Genomic DNA, 19203 nt, shown 5'->3' on the forward strand with positions numbered 1-19203 from the left:
GCTGGGATTATGAATCTCTTTCACTTCTATGTTGTGGGGTCAAATGCTGAAAAGTTTAGGAATATGATCGAAGTGTTAGCAGGGTCTTGTCAAAGTTTTTACTTTAAACTAATTGAGAACATGGTGCAAGGATGGCAAATAACATGTGCACACATGCTCCAACCAAACTGGCAAGTCAGTGCAAACCAGCAGCAAACTGTGTATTGACTTAGTACAAATAGTATGGCACAAATTAAAAATTTTAATTGGTAAAAAAAAAAAAAAAATTCTTTCACTTCACATTTATGCAGCTTGTGTTGTATCAAACAAAACAAAACAAAAAATCACATCAAAATTATGGTTTTAACTTGACAAAATGTTAACAAAGGGTGAAAGAGTATTAATGCTTTTGCAAAGTGTTGTGCTTTGTAGTTCCAGTGAAAGAAAAAAAACATTTGGAGAACTAGTCATCCTCAGCATAACGTGGAGTGAAGAGGCTGGGAGTATAATTTCCTAGAAACCAGGAAACTGAGGTCTGTGGTTGCAATTAAAATGTTAGATCCCCTGCTCAGCAGACCTACTGTATATCCACAAATATAAAAACTGTTGACTTTCACTTCATTAAAGTGAACTGCCGAAATTTTATTTTTTTATTTTTTTATTTGTGGGAATTTTTTTGTGTGAAATCTGACTGAGAAGTGAGACTAAGAAGGGAGGGAGGTCGTAGTAAACGTTCTCTAAGGAAGCTTAGTTTATCCCTCCCTGTAGTATAAAATATTCAAAAAAAAAGAAGAAGAAGAAACCAAAGATGCAGAGGCTTGAACTTAGCTGCTCTATGTGTCTATGTAAGAACTCCTCCCAGCGGAGAAACAGGATCATTACATGTTATGCACCTAAAACTATAAGTTGAGCTGAAAAATGGGCATTTTAACAACAGCACACCATCGCACAATGTCAACAGTTTATTGTTTTATATAAGGATGAGCAACAGCGATACAGCACAGCACAGACACATGTTAACTCAGTGGAGGAAACAGTGATGCTTTGGTTCACACTGGTTACCTACGAGGATGAGGAAAAAGTTACAGTACATGAGTTGCAAGCTGTACATACGTGCACTGACATTATACTCTATAAATAGTTTTCACAGTATATCCAACACCATACAGCCTCCAATGAGGCAGTCACAAGCAGAGAGGAGCCACTGTCCCCCTGGTCCTTTGTCTTGAAAAGAGAAAAAAAAAAGTGCAAACCCTCCCCCCAAACAGCTCTGAAATCCTAAAATCACTACGTAACAACTGAAGAAGAAGAAACAATTAAAGCTACAGTACTCATACAAACTAAAAATTATTCAAGTCTACCATTAATAGGTATCAGTGAAGCAGCAGCTGGGTTGTTTTTATGCTGTAACCTCAGCTCCATTAAGCCTCAGTCTAATAACCCTGGTGGGTTTGTCGAACACATCGCGCCCACAGCAGCTTCGCTCTCCAAATCCGACGGCGACAAACACCTGATTTACACACAATCTGCTGATCCCGGTGGCTCCGGAGGGGCCAAACACAGGGGCCAAACACACGGCTGAAGACTGATTCAAGGGACAGGCTTGCTTATGTTCTCCAGGCTGGGTTGTTAAGATGCGCTCGTTTTATCTGCACTCATTTTCTGTTTACATTCATTGTTGTTGACTTGATTTTACTCCAATCCTCAACAGGTTTAATTCCTCATGGAAGTGTGGAAGTCGTTTTTTTTTTTTTTTTTTTTTCTTTTTTAGAAATTCTTCAAAAAAAAAAAGCAAAATCGGAAAACCTTAAATATTGGTTTGAGGAAAAAGAAAAATCTAACACTTCAACAATCTTTTATGATCTGGGTAAACATAATTTTAACTAGACTTTTCAATTCTGCTTTAAAAGCTTAACAAATCAATTATGAACATTCTCCATATCACAGAATGACGATGCTGTATTTACCCCAATAAATAAAAGATGGACAGCAAGAATCTCAGTCTGCAGTGAGCAATAAAGAAAAAGAACTGTGTTTGTGGAAGAGCAGCAAAAACTCAATAACTATTGTTGAATTAACATTAGAAGTGTGCACAATCACATGATATCAATTACAAAAATTAGAAGTAAAATAAATTAATGTTTCAGTTTTTTTTTAATTTGTATTAAATATGCTCCATATTTAAATATTCCTATAATTAAGGTCAGAAATACCTACAAGTAAAGGATGACAACCATAAAACAAACAAACAAAAAACATCAAAACAATTAAGACCACATCCTGCTAGCATGATAAAGATAATACCAGACCACAATATCCTTAGGATAAAAAAGCAAAAAACAAAAACATGATGTCAGTTTTTTTTTATAGCTTATAATAAATTTTAGCAGTTGCACATCACTTCCTCTACCACCGCACTGCTTTGTGCAGTTGGCACCATGTTTGCTTTCTCAATCATGTTTTACTCAACTCACTGGGCGTCACATGATGAACCGGGCTGGCGGCTGCATCCTTCTGTCGAGGGAAACAGCAGCTTCTAAACTTCAAACTTTTTGCCAAAAATCCACCGTTTGGACGTGGTTATCCTGCTTGATGATTGTGAGGAACTTTATAGAATCTGTCTAAAATATCAGCATTACATTAAGCCCCCCTGCAAACTGTGTTTAGCCTCAGCCACGCAGACAGTGACTGATTTAAAGAAATGTAATATAATATATAATATCTCTTATTGCAGTTGCAATTTTCCAACCTGCAGTTTTCTACCTCTGAGTTGGGACCATTTTTCACTCCCTCCTCTAACATCCGTCTCTTAGCAACATAAACACCGGTCCTCATCCAGCCTTCTTGGTCACTGCTGTTTTAAACTTTTTCACTACGACCCTGATTGCAGATATGGGAAGATTTGAGCTGAGTGCATTTTCCCTAATTTCTTAGTCATATTCTGCAACTGCGATAACAGATTCATTTATTTTCAGGCGTTTTCAGCTCAGAAACTATTCTTATCTCAAACCTCGTCTATTTCCCTATCTTTCATGTGTCGTTTGACTGAGGGTGGATGGAGCTGACTGTGGCTTCTTTATATGGTTATGTGTTTTTTGACTTGTTGGAAAATCCATTGGTGCCTCCCTCTCTTTAAGCTCCTGGTATAGTTCAAGCCTCTTCATCAGTGCCGCTGGCTGAGCGCTCCTGGGAAACGGACAAGCAGGTTATTTCGGTCTGGTTTATTCTCCAAACTAACTGTCGCATTAAAAGAAGAGCAGGTTGTATGTGAAAAGTTACAACTTAAAACCCATATCTACACGTCATCTTTTGTCTCTTCATAACTTCCCTTTTACTTTAAATACTCAGTTTTCTGAAAGTGTTTTAACCTCCCTTGTTGTGCTGCAGTGCGTGGCTGCACACAGCCGTAGTTACCTCCTCCTGTTCATCCTCTGAGTCGTCGTCACTGACGACCGGTTTTGCCCGGGTGCGTCCTGTTCGCCTGCTGCGGCCCTTTCCTCGATCTCCACCTTTGTCCTTCCGACTCAGGCGGATTTTCACTTTGACTGAGCGAGCTGTGTACAAAACACAGAGGTGGTGTTTGGAGCAGAAATAAACGAAGGAATGAGCAGAACATTCAGACAGAGCGCTCACGTCCCCAGGACTCTATTCAGGACTTTGGTGAAGTTTTTATTTACGGGTATCAAAGTAACATCAAATATAAATACATGCCACACTTTTCAGATTCTAATTTGGCAAAAAATAATAAAAACTTCACAATTATGCACTACTTTGGATTTCACGCAAAATCCACTCCTAATACACTGAAGTGTGTGTTTGGCAAGTGCAGCCTTTGAAACAGTCCAGTGGGTATGAATACCCTTTTCTCTAGAAGTCAAACAATGTCAATAAATAATTGAATACACTAAATAGATAGTAAATAGAATAAAATAAAGTGAAAGTCTTTGCTTCGTTTGCACAGAGGTGCTCACATTCTGACTCCGATCCGTCCTCCTGCTCCTCCTCCTCCTCATCGCTCTCCTCTCCCTCGCTTTCCTCTTCCTTCTCGATCTTCTGCCTCAAGCTGGTGAACACCGACTGCAGCACGATGGAGTCTTCGTATATCTATCAAAAAACAAAACATTGCTATCATAACGGCGTGAACGATGTCACGCACAAAGAAGCGTGCCGGGGTCTCACCAGGGAACCCTCCAGGTTGAAGGTCTGAGCGTTTTGGAAGAGCAGCATGACGTCTCTCTCCAGGTCACCCAGACTGCGGTAGCGGTGGCTTCGAATCCTCTCCTACAGGAAAGCCACATCACCTGAATCACGATTAAGGGATCAGTCGTTGTTCTCTCGTATTTTAGAAGGATCGTCCTACCTTGATCTTCCTGAAGTCCACGGGCTTGCGGATCAGCTCGTAGTACTCGGGCAGCTCCTTTCGAGACGGCAGCTGGATGAAAACCTCGCTGAGCTGACGCCCGCTGGTGCTGCAGGAGATCATAAGTAAAACAAACCGGCCTTCATCCTCTATTAAACTTATTTGCATTACAAGAACATTTAAGAGAAACAGCGGTTACATTAACAGAGGAGCATCCACTCTGTATGCAGGACGTCATTTCACGCAGTTAATTCAGAAAACAGTTAATGTTTCCACATGTTTGGATGACGATTTGGATTTTTGGAGGAAATAGATGCAGCTTTGACGCAGAACATTTTTGACTTTGCAACAATTTTACTCATAAGCAGGCCAACAGTCACAAAAATTAGCATGTTAAAAAGACATTGGTAAGGAGATGCTAGAAGTGACATGTTGAAAAAAACAAATCTCCCTTTTGGGCTCATTTCCCTCACCTGTCTTTATATTTGATGACAGCATCCACTATTTTCCTCATTTTCTTTGTGAGGCCCGGAGGATTCGGGGAGAGTTTCTCAGCCGGCGGTCTTCCCCTCTTCCTTTGCCTCTTCCCATCATCGTCCCTGTCGCCGCGTCCCCGGCTCCCAGAGGAAGACGAAGGTCCTGGGAGATCCAGATCACGGTCCCTCTTCCTCTTTCGGGTTGTCTTTTTGTGACGCACTTCTTCCTCCATCTCTTCAAGTGTGCCTTCCTCAATTGCCTGAATAGAAAAAATATATATATTGCTGGTTTAATATATCTGTTTTAACATCACTAAAAAGGCACTGACACATACATATTCTCTGTAAACTTTGTGGGAGTCTTTCAGAAAACCACCTTGAGCCACTGTTTCTCTGTCAGTGAGTCGCTGTAGTCCACCTCCTTGCGCTGTCGGGAACCTCGCCCAAACATTTTTTCCTCCTCCTCCTCGCAGGTCAGACGCTCCACTTCAGCATCGTCCTTCATGATCCAGGTGGGAAGCTCGTCCTCTTCCATCAGACGAGGTTTTCGCCGAGGATTACGAGCATCCTCGCGACGCCTGTCCAGGTCCATGCGCTGTGGGGGGGGGAGGGGGGGGGAGACAAGACTGTCCTGGTTAAAGATTTCCTGACTCGGCGTCAAAGTTCTGATTGTTACTCAGAGACTGACCATGAACTGCTCAAACTCCTCCTCGCTCCTGGCAATCATTTGGTTGACGGTCTCATCGTCCGGCACCTCGTCCTCCTCCTGAAAGCAGCAGACACACGTTGGCAAAAGAGCAGCAGCAGCAGCTCGGGGGTGTAAATGAGGTGTTGCCGGTGCAGGCACACACATTCACGAGCTCTTGACCCCAGACCTCGTCTTGCTCCTCGTGCTCCAGGATGGCCTGCAAGAAGGCCCGGCGCTCGTGGCTGGAGGATTTCTGATCGAACATGCCGGCCTGGATGACTTTCTGGTCGACATTCAATTTATACTTGGCGGCTGCCAGAATTTTCTCTTCCACGCTGTTGACGGTGCAGAGGCGCAGCACTCGCACCTCGTTCTGCTGGCCAATGCGATGGGCTCTGTCTTGAGCCTGCAAGTCCTGCAGAGAAACATCATATATTCCCTAATTTGTCATTTTCCTGCAAAAAAAATTGGAAAATAAGTGCTAAACAAATGATGAAAACACGATGTGATTTTTTTTTTTCCTTTGATGTTTGATCATTGGTTGTAGGTTTACACACCTGATGTGGGTTCCAATCAGAGTCAAAAATAATCACAGTGTCTGCAGACTGCAGGTTGAGGCCGAGACCTCCGGCTCTGGTGCTCAGCAGAAAGATAAAGTACTCTGACTCCGGGTCATTAAATGTCTTCAACAACATTCCTCGGTCTTCAGCCTTTGTTGTGCCTGATATGTAAAGAAGAGGAGAAATATGCTGTAATTTCTGGACTGTTGAGCGCACCCGAATATAAGCCGCACCTACTAACTTCAAAAAGAAAACAAAAATGTTGATATATAAGTCGCTCTTATCTACAAGTCAAGAAAGGTTGTTTCTTTTCCCTCACGTCTTTCTGCTTTCTGTGATGTTTGTAAGTTATTATAGGAGTTCATTTAAATTTTGTGTTTAATTAAACAGTGTCTCTTAAGAAATAACTTTATGTCTTTTTAGGAATGTTTGTAAAGGATACTTGAAGCATTTTTTATTTTTTACTTTTAATAAAATGGATACCTGTAACTTCCACAAATACGTACTGCAATGCTTTTCCCAGTGCTTGTAACGTGGCAACTTAGCAAAAAAGGACAGTAGCCTACCAGGAAAAGGTATTGACCTCTATCTTCATCTTCCTCCTGCACACTAAGATATGGCCCAGAATTCACAGTAAAATGATTTAAAGGAGACTTTTGCAAAACATTTGCCTTGCTTAGTCACATTCCAACCACAAACTTCTAGATGTTTAATTATAATTTTATTTGCTAGGTCAAATTTCTTCCACTGGGAGGTGGAAGAAAAATGCTACTTGTTTTTTTATGTTTTTTTTAATTATTATTATTTTTTTAGGAATTCGAATCTTCAGAGGTTGAACACAAATGCACCACAGAGTTTCAAGATTTTTATTTGCAAAAATATTAAAATTCTTTCCACTTTGCAATTATGCATTACTTTGCTACTTGATGTCAGTCTTAGCTGAGCTAATAAGTAGTATCTGTTGTAGGATGCAGCACAGAAGAAATTTTAAGGGATTTTGCCTAAAAATCACCTCTCAGCTCATCAGATCAAAGAAGTAGAAGTGAGTGGCAGATTCGGTAGAGACAGCCCTGCTTAAATGTTCAGGTTTCATTTTCCACAATGAATACTTTGTTATGACAGAGAGATTTTTAAAAAGTTTTGTTGGAGGTGGGACATGAGCATTTGAAACGTGCATGCAAAGTCATCTGAAAAGACGCCGTACCGTCCAGACGCAGATACTTGAAGCTGCGGTAGGCGAAGTAATCCTCCATGATGGTCATGAGTGAGGTCATCTGGCAGAAGAGCAGCACTTTGTGGTTTGTGGCCCTCAGCTTTGGCAGGATCCGATCCAGCACCTCAAACTTCCCTGAAGCTCGATAAAGGTCAGGACTGACAAACAGGGCAATGCAGTTACAGAGGAAAACGTTTGTGTTTTTGCATAATAAGAAGCACTTTCTCACCCCTGGACTATTCCACCAGAGAATCCTAAATGCTCAGAGAAAGATTCCTTAAAACACAAACAAGATATACCTTGTCATTTATCGTTTAAGTTGATGTTTGTCATATGATTGACAGGTGTGCAGGGTTAATTTATCTCAGTTTTACCTCAATTTGCTGGAACATGTATGGATGATTGCAGATCTTCCTCAGCTGCATGATGGTGTTCATCAGAGTTTTTGTGCCTCCTTTACCCTGAATTAGAGACATAACAGAGAGATAAATAACATTCAATGCACACACCGTGTGATCTTTGTTACATCTCAGAGATTCAAACTGTCCCTAGAAACACAGAGACACCAAATTATGGTAAAACTTTACCTCCACCCCCATAACAAGATATGAAGGCAACTGAAGCCATTAATGTTTATTGCTTTATGCCTTTACCTTCTTGTCTTTCTCGGATCCATCAGTGAGCAGGACCCCTTTGGCCTGCATGTGCCGGTACAGGACCCTCTGAAGAGCCGACATGTCGCACTTGATGACATATTCCACCTGAGGGTACGAGGAGGAAAAGGTTGTACAAGTCATACGTTCCTCTTGTGTTTTCCAGGTAAATGAAAGCCGAAAACAACAAAAAAAATTGGACCAGAAAAAGTAATAATTGGATAGATTGCTATCGCTGTGAGACACACTTCTCCTCATATATATCTGGAGTTTCTGTCTTGTACGTGCTGAGGGAAGAAGCCCTTGCCTTTTCTGGAAGCTGAGCCTCCACTTCTTTCTTTAACCTTCGCAACAGGAAGGGGCGCAGCACTTTGTGCAGGCGACGAATAATCAAGATTGTCTCCTCTTCATTAAGATCCACCTTAAAAAGGAGAGGTTTTGATCAAAAATATAAACTCTAATAAACCTTTGCAAACATCTACTTTAGAATACTTCTACGTGGAGTGCACACCTTCTCTCCAGTCATTGCAAACGGGGCGTTGAACCACTGCTCGAATGTGCTGCAGCTCTTGAAAATGGTGGGCAACAGGAAGTTGAGGAGCGCCCACAGTTCAGGCAGTTTGTTCTGCAACGGTGTCCCGGTCAGCAGCACTCGCCTTGGAGCCAGGTAGTGGGTGTTTAGGACCTGGGTCAGCTTGCAGTGGTGGTTCTTCATGCGGTGGCCTTCGTCCACAATCATGTACTTCCATCGGATCTGGGGGACGGGAGAGCGAGAGCATATTTCACCAGTGCTTCAGCTTTTTAAGACTGTTTTCTTGCTTATTGTACTGATCCAAATCATCTGAAAACAGAAAGTGCTTTAAAGGACGACTTCCTGTCCACTTTGTCCTCATGATTTGAGAGCTGCCTGAGTCCTGAACCAGAACTCTGGCCTGACCCACCTGTCAGCCCATTCTGGAACCCTGTAAGACAACATGAATGCATGGCGGCATGACGGTCACAGAGGACAGTGGGGACAGGCTGTGTCAATGTGCGGCAGAACCTAGGAGAGAGAACTGAGACGCAGCAGAGCGGGAGGTCAGATTGGACTCAACACCTTTCAGTGGGTTTGGGAAGTCAAAAGATTATTCAATTGAGCATAAACAGTATAAACAGCTTCATGGAGTGTCTTATCGAAGGCATATGTAAATGGTGGGAGTTGCATTATGTCTGCTTGTGCTTGTTTTGTGCACATCCTTGTGTCTGTGTTCGTCTTTCCAACGACTCTTACCTTGGCCAGCACTTGTTTGTCCTTGATGATGTACTCGTAAGTGGTGAGTAAAACATTAAACTTGCCGCTTCGCAGCTGGGGCACAAAGGCTCTTCTAGCAGCAGGAGACCCCTACAACACACACATAATCTCTACAAACGTGTGCAAAAGGTTACACACATGCTGAATGCGGATGCAAGTAAAAACTCACTTTGTAGGACACTTTAACGACCGATGGGGCCCACTTGTCAAACTCGTACACCCAGTTGGACAAAGTTCTGCCAAACAGATTCACCTCAGATTTATTTTAGCAACATAACGTTAAACTGCAGTTTATGTAAATGTCTTATCTTGCAAAGATGGATTAACTCACGAGAGGGGTACAATGATGAGGTAGGGTCCGTTGAGCCGCTTGTGCTCCATGAGGTAGGTGATAAGAGCAATCGTCTGGATGGTTTTTCCCAAACCCATCTCATCAGCCAGGATCCCATTCAGATTATTATTGTAAAGAGAAACTAACCATTCCAGACCTTTAATCTGAAAGACAAACATGGTAATAGACTCCTGATCAAAATCTTAAGACCAGTCAAATAATTGCAAGAATTTTGCAATTATATTATATATATATATATATATATATATATATATATATATATATATATATATATATATATATATTTTTTTTTTTTTTTTTTTTTTTTAATCATGGGTCGTGACCTACAATAAAATATGTTAGAAGCAAGTCACATGAAACCAGAGGAAGAACAAGTTGATATCAGCCTAAGATTTCTGAAAGTATTTTTCAGATAAAAGACATCAGGAGAGACATTTTATTAAAAACTGTAGCTGAGTCAGATATGTCTTTAAAAACATGGAGATATTCTGCAAAACTCCTAATATATCTATCACTGAGCAGAACATCAGATATCCACTTTGCTGTGAGAGATGTCTTAACATCCCATTAAATAACTATAGCTTCAGCATAACATTCACTGAAACTTGCATTTTTAGGTTTTAGTGTTTACCTGATATTGTTTAAGCTGTCCATTTATCAGTAAAGTAGACTGTTTGTCCACCTTCTCTGTGACGGCATGGGCCACAGAATAATACGACTGGAGTCCTCGAGCGAACGCTGCACCGCTGTACTCGTCGTCCACATCCTGCTTAGCATTTCTGTACGTAACACATAGTTAGCTTCGCTTCAAAAACTATCAACTGAAACGTGTCCAACACACGATCAAAGCAAATAAACTCACTCAATGATATGTCGGACATCCACTTCTGACACGTCTTCGCTGTCCGGGTCTGTAATCTTCTTCTTTTCTTCCACTGGAGCTGCTGAAGGTTGAGGCTCCTCTTCTTCTTCCTACCACAACATTTTTCAGCTGGACGTTACTTTCCTTCACATTGGAACAGTGATGGCATGCGGTAACTACAGCTACAATATCATAACAAGCATAGAGAAGCAACCCACTTCTTCTTCTTCCTCTTCCTCACTGTCTTCACTGTCTGAGCGGGGAGCGACCTCGTAACTAAACACGCACAGACAATTGCCAAAATTAAATCTACTGAAAAGGTTCTTTGCGTTACCAGAAAACACAAGAGCTCACTAAACAAAGAAGATTTGAGTTAAATTGTATAAAGTTGTCATATTAGGTAATGTGAAATCATATTCCCTTGGGTTTTTTTTATAGTGAAACTTAAATAAAATACAAATAAATATTTGTATAAATAAATAAAAAACAGACAGCTATTATGATAATGCAACAAACATGTAATAAAAATGAGAAAAGTTAGCGAGCAGTTTGCCTCTTTTGCCCATTTAGTTAGAGAGAGAACATTTAGTCTCGTGACTAAATGGTCTTTCTCCATGTATTTGTTCTCACCCAGGGTTCATCTCCAGCCATGTTTCCAACTGTCCAGCCTTTGGAGCATCCACACCCGTCAAGATATTGCCGCTGTCCACATGGATGACCTTTACAGGCAGGTCACTCATCTGGCTCGTTTCGTCCAGGGGCTGCAAGAGGACATACGCTTAATCTCAGATTCCTCTTGCACAGGCAAGTTTTTTTTTTTTTTTTTTAATGTCGGTATAAAGAGTAAAATATGGTACAGAAATACACTCTCAAATCTACTATTTATCATTAATTTTTATTGAAAAGACGTCATTACAGAGGTCTGTATCTCCCTTCGCCTCACCTCTCCATCCGGCCCAAGAGCAGGAGTCTGGCCCTCTGCGTTCTCTAACTGCAGCACAAGCGGACACAGTAAGTCATGAAACAATGACATGCAACTATTAGCAAAATGTTTCAAATACTCAGCAGCAGCTCCACATAGGTTACTTAGTAGATCAAACTTTCTAGAAACGTCTTTTTACCTTCTTCTTTTTCTTTTTCTTCTTTTTCTTCTCCTTGAGGGCCTGCGCAGCTTTGTGGGCTCGTACCAGCTCAGTGAGGTTGGCGACATACTCGTCAGTTTGCTGCAGCAAGTAGGCCAGGCGCTTATCCTTCTTCTGGTCAATCAGTTTACGGTAGCCCTCTTCATCTTCAGCCTGAGAAAACAAAACAGGTGGAAATGGGAGGGTCTGTATGCAGCTCGTACACAGAGCTGTCTTGAGGGACAGCGTCCTGACGTAACGTTTTACTGGATTCATGACAGTGTTGATAAAACACAAGAATGACTTTTTCTTTAGATGTTCAACAGTCGTTCATTCCCATGTCGGTTTACTGAGTTAATGTGAGTTTTTCTTGCTGACTTTATTGTATCATTGCACTGGGATTAGGTATAGAGTTATTCTAAATGACTCAGATGACATAAAAAAGGCCTGGAGACTAAATCCAGCCCATCATAACTTTTTAAGTAGCTCTCTAGACTCTAAAGAGACACACATGGATAGAGCTTTCGAGAAAAACAGTTGTCAATGTCAATTTTATTTAAAAAGCACGTTAAAACAGCTACTAACTGCACCAAACTGCTGCACAGTAATCATAAAACCACCAGTAAAATAAACACATTGGAATAAAAGATATGGGAATAAAACACAATAAATTAATCAGATTGGACAGGTGAATTAAAATGTCAGGCATTGTGTAAATGCCAAAGAATAAAACTGAGCTTTCAGGAGCGATCTGAAGTTTTTCCAGACTATGAAGGGCAAACTCCTCTGCTCTTAAGTCTGGTTCTGGGAATACGTAGGAGCATTTATTATTTGATCAAAGTGTTCTGGAACGGGATGGTCGTAAAGAAGATCCTGGAGATAAGCTGGGGCCAAGTTATTTATGACTTGGCCCCATTTTAAATCATTTTAAAATCAATCCGATCAGAAAACTGGCAGCCATTGCAGAGAAGCCAATGCTGGGGTTGTATGCTCACATTTCTGGGTTCCAGATAAGAGTTGAGCTGGAGACCAAGAATTTGTGTGTCTAAATATTTTATCCATCACAATAAAGCAGTTTTTATCTGCATTCTGCCAATTTACATTAATATGAAAAAAAGTTCAATGTAAAAAAAAAAACTCATCGTACGCAGGGACACCTACTTATTTGTATTTTAACACTTTAACGGGTCGTTTTATCAATATATTTTGCCACAACTGGCTCTTCGAGCATATTCATAATCTTAATGTGGCTCAGAACAGAAATGAGTTTGACGCCCCTGCCTTTGGTCATTTGTACGTCTGTATAGCGTAGTGATACGGCTGTCACTTCTTACCATAAGCCTCCTCATCCGTTCTTTCTCAATGCGCTCATTCTCCTTCTTCTGCTCACGCTCAGTGTTGGCGTGGTAGGTGGACACGGCTTTGGTCAGCTTCTGAATCTTTCCCGTGACCGAGCGGTGATACTCCTTGAAGTCTTTGGCATGCTGGAGAATGCTGTTGAGGTACTCCTGGCGTAGACAAACAAAAACCCAAAGCATTAAAGGAGCTATTAGAATCATTTCACGTGTGGCTTCCTGTTTCTCTTTTACCTGATGTTTTTGTCTGCGTTTGCGCTCTTGCTCAATCTTTTGCTGTTTCTCCAGTTTCTCCGTGATGCGGGCCTCCCGCAGAGACTGGCGCTTGCTCCGCTTGTAGGCTTTGGCGTCCAGGGCCGTCTCGAGAGCCGTGTCGCGTCGCATGCACACCACTACTTCTTGACGCAGCTACGGACAGCAAGCATAAACTCACCTCAGACGCACAAAAAAAACACACAACTGTGATCCACAGTGAAGGAAACGAATGTCATCTTTACACCTGAAGGTGAAGATGTTTCAGTTCCCACCTGTCTCTGGAAGTTCAGCAAACGAAGAGCTTTGAGCTCTATTGTAGCTTTGGTACGTAAATCACCAGCCAAAGAACCAGGCAGGTTCTCCAATTCAGCAATGCGATGAGCAATACGAGCCTGTAACCTGAAAACGCAAATGACATGCTGTCAGGTTCTTGGATATTCATCGTTGTGTTCGTTTAGGGATGTTCAGATTCGATCCCAGGCGTTACCATCACAGTCACTAATTAAACTCAACTTCTGATGCCTGCTGTTGGTGTACTTTGTGTTTTTATTATAAATAATGCTCTACTTTTGTACATAACTAACACAACCATATGATAGACCATGCACAACATTTGGTAACACTTTATTTGAAGGGGGTTGAATAAGACTGACATGACACCGTCATAAACATGACATAACACCTGTCATGAACACAAATAAGCTTTCATGAATATTTATGACTGTTGTCATAAAGCGTCATTCGGTAAATTATGACACTTTTAATACAAAGTTGACATTATTCAAAATGTCTTTGTTATGACAACTTGGCATTAACCAAGAAATCATCACTGTTTAAACTTTACCTTTAATAACATAAAGTTACCTAATTTTTAAAGTGCAATCAGTAATACTTTTAGAACAAATTTATATCAGTAATGATTTCTTGGTTAATGTCAAGTTGTCATAACAAAGACATTGTGAATAAAGTCAACTTTGTATTAAAAGTGTCATAATTTACCGAATGACGCTTTATGACAACAGTCATAAATATTCATGAAGGCTTATTCATGTTCATGACAGGTGTTATGTCATGTTTATGACGGTGTCATGTCAGTCTTATTCGACCCCCTTCAAATAAAGTGTTACCCAACATTTTGTAGATCTGTTGAAACTGGGTTCACCTTAACAATCTGAGAGTATCTCATTGTGTACAGTGATATTTATAATAAAAATCTGCTTTGCTCAGACAAGCAGATTTGTTCATTTATGAGAGATCTGCACAGAAAGCAGCTCAAACGCAATACCAAAAGTTATAAAGTTACAACACCTAATTCTGTAAGTTTTGCCAGAAAACAAGTTGAACCGCATTAATATAAAATCAGTTATCAATGAGTCATATCAAAAGTAAAAATGCTAACATTAGCGTGTAAGAAAACTGTCCATGAGATTTAAAAAAAAGTACTTGTGATAATAGAAGATGGATCCCTAATTGAGCCTAATGTACCTGTACTCCCTCTCTTGCAGAATCTCCACGGGGTCGAGACCGCAGGGTTTCTGGATGGGGGTAATGCGGTTCTGCTTGGCGTGGTAAGGCATCATGGGAGGAGGCTGAGCAGGCTGACCAGGGGACTGGGTCTGTGGGGGCATCACAGGGGAAGCAGCCGGGGGAACCGATGGAGGAGCAGGAGAAGGCCTGCCTGTGGGCTGAGGGGGGATCAGTTTTTGGGGTGTGTTGGAGGGGGCCGCTGCGTTCACCATGGGGCCTGAAGGAAAGAGAAATGAGCAAAGGAAGGAGAACTTAAAGCCCCGCCTCTGTAATAACAGCAAACATAAAAAAAGTAAAATCTTAACACTTTACTGCTGAGCACGTAGGAAGTCTAGCAAAAACACTTTGTATGTCATACTATGTTAAATTTGACATTTCATGTTTTAAAGATATAATTTAGAACTGGTTGTTTTGCTGAGTTTACTGTTTGCGCTGGTTTATTTCTTAACTTAGAACTCTTTGTAGTGATTCATAGGTCAGTACTGAGCAGATTAAGAAAAAATAAATTACTAAAATGATACAGTGGAAAGGAAAACTGTCAGAGGAATTACTGTTAAAGACAACTTCAATATTTTATACTGTTTATAAACAATGACTACAATGAGGAGGACTGTTGGGGGGGAAGTGCTATATTTTCCTACCAGTACTGTAAATAAGATAAACATTCAGTAACGGGGCTCCAAACGTTTTGCAGTCTGACAGAACAACCGTTAACCTTCAGGCCATGACTTGGAGGGTCCGTTGGGATTCGGTCCTTGCATGCCAACTGGGGTGCCTGAAGGACCAGGGGGAGGCATGTTGGGACCCATCATGCCTGTGTTATGGAAAAACACAGACCATCCCTAGTTCAGTTACTGCATTTTAGCAAAATTATTTTGAATTAGGAGAAAACATATGCAAAAGCTTGGTAGTTTTGTGCACCTTTTCCAGAGATTCAGAAAGATACACAAATCTTGCCACAAAACAAATAAAATAAGTCAAAGAGTACTCTGTATAAGCAGACTCACCATGAGGCCGGCTGTAGCTTGAGCCCATAGGTCCAGGCCCTGATCCTGGTCCTTGTGGACCACCTCCTGGTCCTGCACTCGCTCCAGAAACCAGACTGGACATGGGCTGCTGCTGCTGCTGCATCCCTGGCATCGGCCTCTTTCCTTGAACAGCCATTTGGAGATGATCCGGCAGGGGCTGTCCGCGGGCGAGCATCTTATACGCCATGATCTGGGCTCTGAGTTGGTGGAGCTGGTTTTGGTTAAAGGGAGTTGGCCCACCAGGACCTCCAGGGCCACTACCATCAAGGCCAGAACCGAGGCTGGGAACGCTGGAGCCAAGGCTAGGCCCAGGGCTAGGGCCAGGTCCAGAATTGCCCGGAGGTCCGGACCGGTTATTAGGCCCCAAGGAATGTTGGTCTACATTGGGGCCATCAAGAGAGGCTGAAGCAGAACCAGAACCTGCAGAAGACGATGAGGAGGAGGTCGATGGCATAAGAGGACCGGATGGGGGGCCATTTGAAGCGACAGGGCTGGAGTGGTCAGAGCCACCAAGTGGAGAGTGGTAACCTGGAAGGCCCAAATAGAAAGGCAAAGAGAAACAGATTACTCAGTGAGTTTCCTAAAAGAAGCAGGTCAAAAACCCAACCAATCTGTTCACAAATGTTCAAACCAACTGCTGGCTGGGATGGTACTAGTTTTCTTGCTGGAATATTAGAATATCAGTGATCTGCACATTCCTAAATGTCAAAACAATTTCCCGTTCCAAAATAATGAATCATTACCCAATCCTCATTAAATCCTGCCCAACTGTTATTTCAAAAGCTTTCTCAGACAGACTCCCTGAGTTAAACCCAAGAGCAGCTGTCTAGTAGTAAACCTGGATGTATTCATGACAGGAGGAATTATTACATAGCCATGATGTGATTAAACATGCTTTTATTGTTTTAGCTAGACTGAATTGTGAAATCATGATGATTTCTATTTAGAGGCAGACATAAAAAAAAGACTGTTCGAGACAATGCCTCACACATGTTGTAACAAGCAATAAGCAGCGCACCACTAGTCTTCTTACTCAACGCTAGACGGAAAGACATTGCTTCAGACAGCTTTGTTGCTAATTTACCTTGTGAGTGTTGGTCCAGAGGGCTGGGTGGAGGGCCCATGCCACTGTGCCCGCCCTGTCTCATCGAAAGCCCCTTCATCTGACTGAAGCGACTGTCATCACACAAGCTCTTCTCATGCATGCCCTCCATGGGCTGTGCGGAGAAATCAAAACAGAACAGTGAGCAACGTAGAACACAATAAGAACGATCTGAAATGGTGGTGGAAGCATAAAGCTTCGTGGAAGATTCTGAAGAAAACTTGCAAGAAATAGAAGGATGTTCATCTTTTCAAAGAGACAGTGATCCTACAGCCAGAGCTAAAACTGGATGTTTTACATAGAAGCACAATGGTGTGCTAGAACTGCCTACTCAAAGTAAAGACTTAATTGTGAATCTGTGGTCAGCCTTGATGTTCCTCTGCATTCAGACTAAACTTGCAAAAAGAATGGGCAAAATGTTAGTCTCTTGACACATAAAGCTGGTAGAGACAGGCTTGGACAGGTTACTGCACAATGGCTTCTCAAAAATAAAACACACAGCTAATTTGCTAATTTGATGAAGAACAACACAAAGAAGGAAAAGTAATGTACAGGCAGCTACACGTTACTTGTAGTCAATAAAAAAAATAAAACAAAAACATCTGACCAACACTTTAAAACAGGTTACTTCGGACAGCTGGCCTGGTAAAGGAGGTCATCAGATGAAACTATTTTGGATGACACAGATGCATGAAAGACTTGCACATCTTCTATAATGTTGTCTCTTAGTGAAGGCCAGATCTGTGCCAGGACGCCCCCTTGACCCGGTGCAGGTCAAGAGGGCAGATAAGCTACTGGTTAAGATGGCATCACTGTTAGACAATGTCTCCCGCTCCATCCATGAAACTGCTGCTGAACCGGAGAGCTTGTTGAGTGGCAGACTGCTGCATCCCAGGTGTACAAAGGATCGTAATAATAGATCCTTCAGTCCAGCAGATGCTCCCAACATACTCAATAAATTTTGACATCCCTTACTGGTATTTGCGATGTTTCATTTTAAATAACATTTCTGCATGTATCTACACATATCTGTTGTTTGCACAGTTGTATCGTCACTTATTGTAAATAGATTGTTGTTTTCATGCACAAATACACACATTTTGTACATTAAAAAAAAAAAAGATCCTGCTTCCAAACAATTGTTTTTAAAATAACAGTGTATCTACAATCTTTGGAGCTAAATTGTTTGAAGTAATGAAGGGTTGAAGTGGAACCCCTGGGTGTATTTTGTCCTTACTTTGTGCAAAGGGTGCATATTTTCGGGGCCATATCCGGAGGGTACTGGCTGGGAGTGTCCAGAGGAAGGAGGACCGGGGCTGGGCCCCATCATGCTGTGAGAGGAGCCAGGGGAAGGACCCGGGCTGGGGCCCAGCATAGCATTGGGGGAGGGGCCAGGACCGGGTGATGGACCGGGACGGGGGGTACCCCCCATGGGAGGATCAGGTGTTGACATCGCCCTGGATCTCCTGGGAGAAAGGGAGCAAAAAGAGGAAGAAAACCTTTGCAAAAGTGGCCATTTAATATGCAAAAGTCATTAGGCCTATTTGATATGTCTTACAGATGCAGAGACACTGGAGCTGAATTGTCCAAACCACCTGCGCATCTCTGTTTAATAATATAATATTTAGAATAAGTCAATTGCAGAAAAAAGAGAAATTTTCCAAACCAATGTCAGATGTAGATTTTCTCCTGCTGCGCTGCACCAAACCGCCCGATGCCTGCATATGCAATTACAACTGCCGGCTCTAGCGCTGAACTTGATCCGAGCGTGGGGAAATACAGTAAATTATGCACACGAGCCCCTGCTGCTGAGAATTTCCTCAATCAGCCCATGGAAAGGTGTCTAGTTAAACATAAAAAAAAGGGGGAATGGCGGACTGTGCTTGTGCTGACTGACCTACCGGCATCAACAGGACAGGCAGGCTGGGCCGAATCTCTGCGCTCCCGACCTGATATTTGTGGGAAAGAAAAGAAGAAGCTGCGGTTGTCGCAATTAGTCTCCTCAGCCTCTTTTGTAATCCGCCTTCAAGCGTTGATTTGTTTCACCGACGTGGCTCGAGCGCCCCCCTCCACCGCTCCTATGACCGAATGTCTAGTCACGGCCGTGCAGCAGGGCGCATGCGTGCGCAGCGATAGCAGCGCATCAAGACAGAACAATACGGAATTGAATCTGCTTACAGTCAACTTAACCATCATGATAACTAAGGGGGGAAGCAGTCTGAACTCCCAAGCAAAACTACACCAACAGATAGCTGCTCCTTCAAGAATGCATTCATAGCCTTTGGTGATTAAACGATTCTTCTTGCGGTGGGATTTCACATACAGTAGCTGCAAGATATTAATGCGCCTTGAAGTTCTTCATATTTTGTCACCTTGCAACT

The 19203-nt window shown here is 42.1% G+C and overlaps 1 protein-coding gene across 2 annotated transcripts; it reads right to left on the reverse strand.

Moving 5' to 3' along the window:
• Positions 1–926: 926 nt before the first annotated feature.
• smarca4b (SWI/SNF related BAF chromatin remodeling complex subunit ATPase 4b) lies at positions 927–18886 on the reverse strand. 2 transcript variants are annotated; one of them, XM_088005177.1, is made up of 33 exons: positions 18060–18886; positions 16805–16937; positions 15700–16248; positions 15408–15506; positions 14651–14909; positions 13438–13564; positions 13145–13318; positions 12890–13063; positions 11556–11729; positions 11378–11425; positions 11065–11195; positions 10653–10710; positions 10435–10544; positions 10204–10351; positions 9552–9715; positions 9390–9456; positions 9200–9310; positions 8441–8683; positions 8237–8350; positions 7930–8037; positions 7651–7737; positions 7506–7552; positions 7268–7434; positions 6061–6224; positions 5691–5918; positions 5504–5581; positions 5192–5410; positions 4813–5075; positions 4340–4448; positions 4159–4260; positions 3951–4083; positions 3394–3533; positions 927–3165 (listed from the first exon to the last, which is right to left on the reverse strand). In XM_088005177.1, exons 1-33 carry the CDS (start codon positions 18273–18275, stop codon positions 3130–3132), a joined length of 4980 nt encoding a protein of 1659 aa, XP_087861303.1. In that variant the 5' UTR covers positions 18276–18886; the 3' UTR covers positions 927–3129. The 2 variants fall into 2 exon arrangements, with proteins under 2 accessions (XP_087861303.1, XP_087861299.1); XM_088005173.1 differs by having other exon boundaries at positions 5667–5918.
• Positions 18887–19203: the final 317 nt, after the last annotated feature.

This window comes from Poecilia mexicana, unplaced genomic scaffold (genome assembly GCF_051168715.1).
Source record: "Poecilia mexicana isolate PSO_F unplaced genomic scaffold, ASM5116871v1 scaffold_1, whole genome shotgun sequence".
Lineage (NCBI taxonomy): Eukaryota > Metazoa > Chordata > Actinopteri > Cyprinodontiformes > Poeciliidae > Poecilia > Poecilia mexicana.

Coding starts and splice junctions, on each gene's coding strand:
- smarca4b (XM_088005173.1), bottom strand. CDS start 18,275: ATGTCAACACCTGATCCTCCCATGGGGGGTACCCCCCGTCCCGGTCCA. Junction 16,938..18,059: donor ATATGCACCCTTTGCACAAA/GTAAGGACAAAA, acceptor TTCTCCGCACAG/CCCATGGAGGGCATGCATGA. Junction 4,449..4,812: donor GTCATCAAATATAAAGACAG/GTGAGGGAAATG, acceptor GATCTCCTGCAG/CACCAGCGGGCGTCAGCTCA.